The sequence below is a fragment of the Sinocyclocheilus anshuiensis genome, unplaced genomic scaffold, assembly GCF_001515605.1.
Source record: "Sinocyclocheilus anshuiensis isolate Anshui unplaced genomic scaffold, SAMN03320099.WGS_v1.1 scaffold447, whole genome shotgun sequence".
In the NCBI taxonomy this organism is placed as follows: domain Eukaryota; kingdom Metazoa; phylum Chordata; class Actinopteri; order Cypriniformes; family Cyprinidae; genus Sinocyclocheilus; species Sinocyclocheilus anshuiensis.
In genome coordinates, this window is record NW_015552615.1 from 300,812 (window position 1) to 312,635 (window position 11,824).

Sequence of the window (11,824 nt, forward strand, 5' to 3'; positions counted from 1 at the left end):
TGAATTCTGCGCTCTATCAGAAAATCCTGAAGGAGAATGTCCAGCTGTCAGTTTAAGACCTCAAGCTCAAGCGCACTTTGGTTATGCAGCAGGACAATGATCCCAAACACACCAGCAAGTCCACCTCTGAATGGCTCAAGAAAAACTAAATTAAGGTTTTGGAGTGGCCAAGTCAAAGTCCGAACTTAAATCCGATTGAGATGCAGTGGCATGACCTTAAACAGTCCTTTCATGCTCGGAAACCCTCCAATGTGGCTGAATTAAAACAATTCTGCAAAGAAGAGTGGGCCAAAATTCCTCCACAGCGATGTGAAAGACTCCTTGCCAGTTATCGCAAACACTTGATTGCAGTTGTTGATGCAAAGGGTGGCACAACCGGTTATTAGATTTAGGGGGCAATTACTTTTTCACGTAGGGCCAGGCAGGTTTGAACAGCTTTTTTCCCTTAATAAATGAAATCATTATTTCAAAACTGCATTTTGTATTTACCTGGGTTATCTTTGTGTAATATTAAAAATTTTTGATCTGAATCTTTTAAGTGACAAACATGCAAAAATAAAAAACAGGAAGCGGGCAAAAACCTTTTCACAGCACTGTAGCTATATGTTTTTTTTTTTTTTCAATTTATTCATTTTATATATATATATATTAAACATGAATACTTTATTAATTACTCTTATATGTTCTTAACAATGTATTTTCATTTTTAATTCTGATTTATTCATTTGCTATTAGTATAGATTTTTAGCTATACATATTTTTTAAATGTATTCATTATTACTCATACTTCATATATTCTTAGCTATATGTATTAATTTATATTCATTTATAATGATTTATAATCATATCGATTCTTATTCTTAACTATAATATAGTATTCGTTAATAATATGAACATAAACAGCACGAGACACTTGACCTACATATACATGAACGCATAAACAACGCATAAAATGTCTTTAAATGTAAGAGAGTGATAAAACCACATTTCCCATCATTCTCCGTGGCAGCATTAGAATAAAATCACAAAGCATCCAAATGTGGACTGACATTGTTTGCTCTTCATTTAGTAGCACTGTAGTGCTGTTTGTGTCGTGTAGTGCAAAATATTATCAACACAATTTTATTCCATGCAAAATCACTTGAATGCACATCATATCATAATTACAGCTTCCAAACCTGTAAGCAGGAATGTCCCAGGAGGAAAAAGCAACACTTTCCCCAAAAAGCTTGTCGTTGCTGTAAAAGCTGGAAATATTAACCTGTGGGATTGAATGATTATACAAACAGCACATTTCAGTTCTCTCTCTCTGTATGTATGTATGTGTGTGTGTGTGTGTGTGTGTATATGTGTTTGTATATGTATATGTGTATATATATGTATATATCTGCAGATTGAGAATGAGAAAGCGAGGGACAGACAGAAAGACAGACAGGTGCTTTTCATTTATTAAGAGAGAGAAGAGGAATATGTTTTAGCAAACAGGCCCGTTGAATCTCAGCCTGTTCTTTCTGGAGTTGACAGAGTGGATTGTGCTGGAGTTGAGTGCATGAAAAGCAAGAGAAAAATGACAGAGTGTCTGATGATAACCAAAGTGCTGATCTTAGTCATTTTGTTGGCTTCGAGTCAAGTCTTTTGTTGAGGGAAAATTTGACTCTTCAGCAAGTGGAGTGCACTCGTTTTGATTTTGAAATGTCACAATCATTACGAAGAAGCAAGGTCTGCTCTGACATTTATTATTTATAATGCAAAAGCTACGCAATAAGAAAGACCTGATTGAAAACCCCGCAGGAAGAATTATAGATTTAATGATTTCGAATAACCAAAGTAAACATGAAACTAACTCTCTTTACTGGCACGTTTGAAGATGTTTAGAGGAAATAAATGCTACACTTCGCCATCGCATGACATTACCATATAGAGCGCAATCTTTGAAGTTATGCATATAGGAAGCGTGTTGATAAGCTTCTTATGTTTACTGTAAATGTACAGTATGATCCTTTGGTCAACTAAATAAACAAAACTATAAGGTTAAATGCTGATTGATCAATTCAATGTTCCAGTAGTGGAATGAGGACACAAACAAATACATTGTAAATAGTAATATATAAATATCTATGTATTAAAGTGTGCAATATATATTATTATATAATATAAAATATATTAATTTAATATTTTAAAAAATATTAATTTATGTAGTTCTTAAGGCAGCAATGCTTATTTTCATTTAAAGTTTAAGTACTACAATAACTAAAACTAAATGAAGTAAAACTAGTTTATATAAAAAAAATGACAACACAAAAAAATTACTAAAATTTTAAATAAAATTAAAATAAAAACACAAAATATAAAAATAAAATCTAATTCACAATATTAACAAAAATGAATAACAAATATATATATATATAGTTGTGCTCATAATTTTACATACCCCTTGCAGAATGTATATATATATTAAAGTGTAAATACTAACATAACTCAGACTACATAAATTAAAACTAACATATAAAATGGAATAAAATATTTGAATATATATATATAGACATATGGGAAACTTAAACTAAGAATTAAAAATGACAACAAAATTACAGTTGTTATTTGTTTTATGTAATTGTTTTGTATTATATGGAAATATAGTGACAACCACTTGTATCTTCTTGCTTTCCATATGATCATGTGTACAGTAAAATATAGATTACAGAACAGAATTGTATTTACATTTTTGTGCACTATAGATTTATTTTCTTTTATTTAGCATTCTGTTTTCAGTTTTGGTGGCCACTGAATGGAAACACACAGTGAATGGAAACAACATCCATTTCTTCTAAACAGCAGAACATATTCTCATTACTGACGGTCAGGAGGCAAAAAAGGGTTTGGGGAGGATAAAATGAACATCCCTGTAAACGGCACACAGCTACTTTCTCACCAAAGCCATCGAACACAAGCCATCGAACCAAAACAAGCACACTTACAGGAATAGTTCACCCAAAAAACAGATTTCTGTCATCATTTACTCACCCTCACGTGTTTCCAAACCAGTATGGCTTTCTTTCCTCCACCGCTGCTGTGAAATCTCATGCCCACGCCTACATATAAACCATTCAGTTTAAGAGAATGGATGTGCATATGCAAATGAGCTTTCAGCAAACAATCAATTATGAGCAATTGAGCTGTGGAAACTACTTTCATAATGCTTTTTGTCATGAAATGTCACAATCATTACGAAGAAGCAAGGTCTGCTCTGACATTTATTATTTATAATGCAAAAGCTACGCAATAAGAAAGACCTGATTGAAAACCCCGCAGGAAGAATTATAGATTTAATGATTTCGAATAACCAAAGTAAACATGAAACTAACTCTCTTTACTGGCACGTTTGAAGATGTTTAGAGGAAATAAATGCTACACTTCGCCATCGCATGACATTACCATATAGAGCGCAATCTTTGAAGTTATGCATATAGGAAGCGTGTTGATAAGCTTCTTATGTTTACTGTAAATGTACAGTATGATCCTTTGGTCAACTAAATAAACAAAACTATAAGGTTAAATGCTGATTGATCAATTCAATGTTCCAGTAGTGGAATGAGGACACAAACAAATACATTGTAAATAGTAATATATAAATATCTATGTATTAAAGTGTGCAATATATATTATTATATAATATAAAATATATTAATTTAATATTTTAAAAAATATTAATTTATGTAGTTCTTAAGGCAGCAATGCTTATTTTCATTTAAAGTTTAAGTACTACAATAACTAAAACTAAATGAAGTAAAACTAGTTTATATAAAAAAAATGACAACACAAAAAAATTACTAAAATTTTAAATAAAATTAAAATAAAAACACAAAATATAAAAATAAAATCTAATTCACAATATTAACAAAAATGAATAACAAATATATATATATATAGTTGTGCTCATAATTTTACATACCCCTTGCAGAATGTATATATATATTAAAGTGTAAATACTAACATAACTCAGACTACATAAATTAAAACTAACATATAAAATGGAATAAAATATTTGAATATATATATATAGACATATGGGAAACTTAAACTAAGAATTAAAAATGACAACAAAATTACAGTTGTTATTTGTTTTATGTAATTGTTTTGTATTATATGGAAATATAGTGACAACCACTTGTATCTTCTTGCTTTCCATATGATCATGTGTACAGTAAAATATAGATTACAGAACAGAATTGTATTTACATTTTTGTGCACTATAGATTTATTTTCTTTTATTTAGCATTCTGTTTTCAGTTTTGGTGGCCACTGAATGGAAACACACAGTGAATGGAAACAACATCCATTTCTTCTAAACAGCAGAACATATTCTCATTACTGACGGTCAGGAGGCAAAAAAGGGTTTGGGGAGGATAAAATGAACATCCCTGTAAACGGCACACAGCTACTTTCTCACCAAAGCCATCGAACACAAGCCATCGAACCAAAACAAGCACACTTACAGGAATAGTTCACCCAAAAAACAGATTTCTGTCATCATTTACTCACCCTCACGTGTTTCCAAACCAGTATGGCTTTCTTTCCTCCACCGCTGCTGTGAAATCTCATGCCCACGCCTACATATAAACCATTCAGTTTAAGAGAATGGATGTGCATATGCAAATGAGCTTTCAGCAAACAATCAATTATGAGCAATTGAGCTGTGGAAACTACTTTCATAATGCTTTTTGTCATTTTATTTGCCGTTTCTGTTTGTGTTGACCGCAAAAGAGCAGCATGAACTTTCTACTAAATATCTTCTTTTGTGTTTCACAGAAGAAAGAAAGAAAGAAAGAAAGAAAGAAAGAAAGAAAGAAAACCAACCATACAGGTAGACGTGCATGTAAAGCTGCAGTCAGGAGAGTGAATGCTGTGTGCAAACGTTCAGAAACACTGAATGTGAGCAAAAGGTTTAACGTGTTGGGACGTAAGTTTATAATAAGAGTGTATTCTTTTGTTCATTGAGGTGGTTTGTGACGAGAGCTCAACGCGACGTGTTCAGCTCGAATAAGCCAGCTGTTCCCTGACACGGTAATCATTTTGACATTTAATAACACTTGTGTAACCTCCCTTATTTATTGGCCCTCGCTTATTATGGCAGAGCGTACTCGCCGACTCTCTTCACACACACCTGTGAGTGTGTGCGTTTGTGCTTCATTTACTGTAAAGAAGGTGACAATTGCCGTTTTTAACAGTTTTCGAAGGTTTTCATGAAATGCAAAGTGTCATCTGCTTCGTTAATTGGTTAAGTGCAGGAGTAATTGGATGGATGAGTCTAGTAAAAACGTGAAGGTCACATTTCACAAATTAAAAGAAAATTAATTTAGCATAAAAAGCCTTTTTTTAAAGAATACATTGATTTTTATAAAATTTTTTTGCATTGTGATATTACTTTCTTGAACAGTTAAGCACATTTTCCCATTAAATGCTGAATGTTTATGTGTCTGGATTTCTTTTTTGTTATTTTCAATATTCTCCATCCTCATTACTGTAATACATTTTTAATGTATTACATGCATCTACCTACATTTTAATGAATGTAATGTAATACATTTTTATTAAACTAGCATTAATTAAAGGCTGAATACTGTATACGTAAAGTTTACATTTTAAATAATATATTTATTGTATTCAGTAGTAATGAGAATTGGTAGTAGGAAATGTGATGATAAATCAGTAATTTAAATGAATGAATGAATGAATGAATGTACAGTATAAATAAATAAATGAATGAATGCATACATACATGCATGAATGAATGATATATAGGTGCATAGACAGATTAATAATAAATACAAATAAATATAAAACAAATAAAAAATAAAAATAGTAAAAATAAATGTTATTTTCTTTTAAAAAATGAAGTGTGTAATTTTCTGTGGCACTATCAGCACTTCAGAATAACACAAATAATTCAGTGCGGACTGTTTCCAAACAGGTTTCCACATCACTTTCTGCCATTCGTCGATAAACAGATAGTCCTACTCTAATCTCATGTCATTGGCTGTTTCTGTGTCTGCCTGTTTGGGTCTCAAGTATTGAAAGTGCCACAATGTTATATATTTTGGGGAATAGTTAAATCAGCTTCTTTCTTGTAATTTTGGAGTGAAATAATGACCCTTTTGTGAGATTCGGTCAATTAAAACCGTATGGCAGTAATTGGTTTCTGGGGGTCGTTGGGTTGCAGCTTATCAGTCCTTCATGAATAAAACAAATCTTTGCACTAGCAACGTTTTTTTGTCCCTGCTCTTTGTTGAACACAAGAGGATGCTGGGAAGGGAGGCACTACACATTCCAAAGCCATGATGCAATGGAATCCCTGAGCCTGTTAACCCCTAAATATACACACACACGCAGATACATAAAACATGCATGTGCATGCACATAAATGCAATGCACGAACGCCTATGTTCTCTCTTTCTCTCTTACGAGCATCTGCTCCACATGCCTGTTGAGTTCTCCATCTGTGGCTTTTATTAAACAAGTTCCCACCCCAGGACCCTCTCCAACACACTCACACTAACTGCATGTGGTACAATAAGCATGTTGACACGCACACGGTCGTGGAGAGACAACAAGTGTCCTACTGCGATGACAATGACAGCTCATTCACAACCGCGCCAAACACACACACAAACACGCACACAAATGATGATATACTCATTCTATATGCAATTGTGCACGTTATAGATGTAAAATCCACTGCTTGTGTTCAGAGAATATGAGCAGTTAGTGGTCTGTTCATCAGGAATGTTTAACATTACATTTGTTTGCCTCTTAAAAGGCTAAGCGGGAAAGTGGCGTTCTCTACATTGTGTTCCATCTATCTCTCTCCTATTCGCTGTTTAAATCTTTCTTTTGAATGACATGTCTTCTGTTAGGTTAAACTATGGACACAAATGCACAGCGAAAAATCAGATAAATGAGTTGGTCTAGAAGCATAAGCAAAAGCTTACAGATGCAACATTACTGCTATAATTGTACAGTATAATTGCAGATTATGATTTATGATTTATGAACACCGCCGAGTATTTTGGGACATATTACATTAGGATTTAGTGGCTTTAACAAAAGCCATGAATAGAAGGTGACCAATTACCAGTAGAGACCAACAGGCACCATTACAGTTTCCATTAAAACCAATACAATTTTCTTTATAACCAGAAAACCATTACAACTTCTGTGATGCTTTAGATAGATATCTATCTATCTATCTATCTACACGTGCAAAATGACTGACAGACAAAGAGCGTTTATGATTGGCTGGTTTTCTGAGTGGCTTCATGTTTTTTTGTAAGACTCATTTCTCAGAACATCTATTTGAGTGATACAGCCCATGTCGGGGAGATTTTTTTTTTGCAACTTTAAGTGTCCAAATAGTTTTTGAGGCCGTTGTTTGTGAAGCAGTCATCAATTCAGCCTTACTGTACTGTATGTCCCATCTCAAATCTTTCTCATCCATCTCTCCTTCTTTTCCTTCCCGCTCCCATCGGCAGAGGTCGCCTGACATTTCACATGGAGGCGTCAGTGTCAGTGAACCACACACACACACACACACACACACACACAGAGAGAGTCATAAAGCAGGAGATTTCTGTTTCTGTATCTCTCAAAGTTAGGCTGTTTTGCATTGGAAATTTAGTGTGAAAAATACAATGACAATGTTTTAGATGCATTTTGGGTACTGTATATATTGTATTTTTTTAGCCTACATTTTTGTTTATTAAAACCCATTTTAATAGCATTCTACTGTAGAAGTGTTTTGTTAAAAAGAAAACATTCTAACGTTTTACTTGTACTAAAAACTACTTTACAAATACATCATTTTCACTTATATGTAATATATTAACAGGTATAGGCTTCTCAGGTTATTTTGCGTTAAAGTGCATTTTAAGCGCGTAAATAGTAAATAATCGCGAAATGTCCACCGAGCATCACCGCGCGCGTTTTCATATGGAACAGAACAAATCCCGTGAACGGATGTGAGGAGCGCAAGAAAAGAGGCTCAACCCCTTTCTCTTTCAGTCGTTCTGTTGCTTTTTGTTTGGGTTAACAATAGAGAGAGAGAGAGAGAGAGAGGGAGAGAGAGAGAGAACAGAAGCGCGAGCTGCTCTCCATGCCTTCAGTCTTGCGGAGCGGGCGATGGATGTGAGATTTTACCCTGCACCTCCTTCAAGCGTGGGCTCCTGTACATTACCCACCGACACCAGCCTCTCCTCTCTGGACTATTACCACTGCCACAAGGTAATTTACCCCACCGTGCGTTGGCTTCTCCTTCTTCTTTACGCACCGGTTCAGTTTCTCTTTCCCAGATGGGAAATAACCTGCTTCATTCACTTCGGGGCAGTTTCATCTGTTGCAGAATGAACATCGTGTTATTTAGTGTAGGCTGCGTATGGTGAATGTGTTAGTTTTGAGTGCGCATTGGTGGGTGATGCGAAACCTCGGACGCGCGTGCATCTCCGGACAAGGTGGAAAACAGTCCCAAACTTAGTTCGCTATCTCGGGAATTGTGCACTTGCGCTTGCGTCTCTGTATCTGCTGGCATATGCGTCCAAACCCGGGCTGTTAGTTAAATTTGGCATTGCACCTGAAAAGCATTAGGCTGAGTAAACTAAAGTCCGCTAAAGACTCTGGCAGCTAGCTTCCCGAGGGAAGATAGAGAGCTCCCTTGAACATGAATTATAGGAGACACGGAGCGCTCTTTTCTTTCTGTCTGGATACGAATTAGCTGCATAATTGCTTTGTTTATAGAACTGCATCCCTCTGTGACGTAGTTGCAATTCCACGTGTTAGAAGTAGCGAACAATTAATTAGTTATTTGGCGCGTTATTTAGTTATCTATCAAGTCTAATCTCTCTGGCAGGATTTCTACGATTTTGTGCATTTGTTTCTGCTTTTGATTGAAATGAAACAAGACAGTTCGAGACCCAAAACAGTGGATAGTGTATTTAGCTTTTTCAGCAATAGCCTGTTCATAAATAACATATAAGTAGGCTATGTTTTAAACAGAATAATGTGTGCATTGTGACTGCTAACGGGTCAAGATGTATAAGATACTGTACAGTGCAGAGTGAAAATAGCCTATGTATGTACACTAGGATTAGGCGTCAGTAGAGGCTGACTAGTATAAGACTTTAACAATCGGTTAAAGATATTCACTTTACATCCTCGTTTCTCTACGGACTATACGTTCTACCTGCGATGGCGTGAATTAAGAGTAATTCAAATCAAATTTGAGCCGGTATTGCTTTTTGAGTCTTGATGGTTTGTGCATAATGCAATTCGATTAGAATTCGGTTGTAGTTCATGCTGTTATTTTTCGGCTTTGTTTGCCTGTGTTTTGTTTAATTGTGTTCTGTGTGTTACTTGTAAGTTCCTATAAAAGTGTGCTGTTTAGCTTTCGCCATGTTATAGATCGCAAAGGTAACATCGAACTGTCAAATTCGCATTTTGTTTACGTAGAATCGGAGTTCGTTCAAAACTGAATCCATGTATTAAAGCGCTGGCCACGCGTTAATCGAGCGCTAGCGAGAACATTTTCCGTGTTCCGTGTTGTGTTCGTGAAGCTTGAACAGTAGTTAAACGCCACCAAACCGGATATTGAATGACAACATATGAGTATTTCAATTTTCTAATAAACAGACTAAATATGAATTTGCACATTATTATTCAGGAACCAATCAGCTGTGAGAATTTTTGAGCCTCAGGCCGTGGCCCAGTGACGTCTTTTCGTTTTACCGCCACTATTTTTCGTTAATTGTGTATTACTTATTATTACTATTATATATATATATATATATATTAATGTATGAATTATGTTGGCTATATAATGGTCAAAACATTGGCTTTTAGCTTTAAGAGTAAGTGCATTATTTAATAACCCCTCTTTCTTTAGAACCATTGCAAGTTTTTTTTTTTTTTTTAAAGACAGCCTGTGATAGAGCTTAAAATTCAGTCATCCTGACAGAGAGTTATGCATAATTTTCTGATGGGTGTTTATAGTAGGGTGTCACAGAGTTAAGCTTGTGGCTCTGAGCATATGGAAAAGATCAGCCGGCGAATGGAGAGCAAAGTAATCTAAGCCAACTCCGTACGTTGAAAAATTATCCCGTGCAAGTGGACATTATGAAACAAAATTTTAGGGTAAAAGCCTGCTCTCCCCACCACAATGGCCCTCTTTATGTGCCCCAGCTTTAATAATGCAATATTCTCCAGCATTCTCGAGAGGCCGCAAATGAAGGTCACGTATAGAGGTCTCGCATTAATATGTAACGTTTTAGTGTTTGCGTGAAGTGGTTTACAGTGGTGCCACATGAACCGGAAATAGTTCTGAAAAACTAGGCCATCTATGATAAGTGACTATCGTTTCCTGTCGCTAACACACAAACATGCTGCATGCTGCATTCCTGAGCCATGCATGAGCTTTTTCATGCTTGTATGTGAAGTATGAAATGTAGTAAATGGTGGAACAATGCACATACTGTGTGGGAAACCAAAACAAGAGAATCTCACATTTTCGAGTTTCTCTTTTCAGCAATGAATAGGCTATATGCTGGATTTACAAATTAATAACCAAAAAAATCTAAATAAATATAGGTTGCGGTTATTATTTTAGAATACTTGTTATACTAAGTGCAATCCCATTGGAGGAATCTATGTTTAAGTTTAACACTATCCACTAAAATCTTTTATTGTTAGGTTAGCAGCATTTCATATAATAATATACTTTGCATTATGGTCATTAAAGGTGCACTTAGTATTTTTTTCCTACTTTTTCCAGTTGTACATCCAAGAAAATGAATAAAAATAGTGTTTGGTTTATTTTTTTTTATGGTGGCCACCATGTTGATACACCAGACGAATGCTGCGTTGTCAATGTCATGTTTCAGTTTGTGAAATAAATCTTGTATTGATGTACATAAGGGGGCGACAGATTTCACTATAAGAATGTGGATGTGTTGTTATTCCGCTAGCTAGCAGTAAGCACATCATATTTACTTAAAAATGCACCAAATTGCGCTTGTGTAGATAGAAGAGTGTATTTTGAGAATATATATTTTGTGCATAAAAGTGCGGTCATATTTACTGTTGTTCAGTGCATTTTTGCGGGTGAAATCTAGTCATTTCAATAGGAATCCACGCAATTGGGTGAAAGATTCTTCCACGGAAATTTTGCAACAAGTTCAATGCATTGACCAACAGAAAGCTGCTTGATGTAAATGTGACTTCTTTCTTCACTATTGACAATAAAGAAATGACATTCTTTGCTGACGAATTTTCCTTAATGTGACCTCAATATAAGACTGAAAATTATCCTTTAAAGGGGTGGTTGATTGCGATTTCACTTTTTTAACGTTAGTTAGTGTGTAATGTTGCTGTTTGAGCATAAACAATATCTGCAAAGTTACGAAGCTGAAAGTTTAATGCAAACGGAGATATCGTCTTTTAAAATTCTGGTAGTTTAATGCCTACAAAAACGGCTGGTAGGGACTACAACGAGTTACTTCCCGGGTTCATGACATCACAAACCCAGATAAACCCCGCCCTCGTGAAAAGGCATCAAAGGGGTTGGGGCCATGCTGCGCTGCTTTAGAGAAGAGGAAGAGAAAAGTAGAGGTGAACGTAAAAATCTATTCACATAAGAATTGCGATTCTGTCTTCTAACGATTCTAATGGATTCACAAGTTTCAAAATCAATGTTCTAATGCAGCGGTTCTTAACCTGTTCCTCGCGTCCCCTGCTCTGCACATGCTCTGCTCTGCTGCATCTCTCTCTCTCTCTCTCAATCGCT

General features: G+C 35.2%; 1 protein-coding gene across 1 annotated transcript in view; it reads left to right on the top strand.

The window, feature by feature from the left end:
- The first annotated feature begins 8,125 nt into the window (after positions 1-8,125).
- The window catches only part of LOC107666148 (TOX high mobility group box family member 2-like), a 134,242-nt gene continuing 130,543 nt past the window's right edge, over positions 8,126-11,824 (top strand). The window contains exon 1 of the mRNA XM_016457322.1: positions 8,126-8,274. Within this exon, the coding sequence (XP_016312808.1) occupies positions 8,173-8,274 (102 nt within the window). The 5' untranslated portion in view covers positions 8,126-8,172. The remainder of the gene's footprint in view (positions 8,275-11,824) is intronic.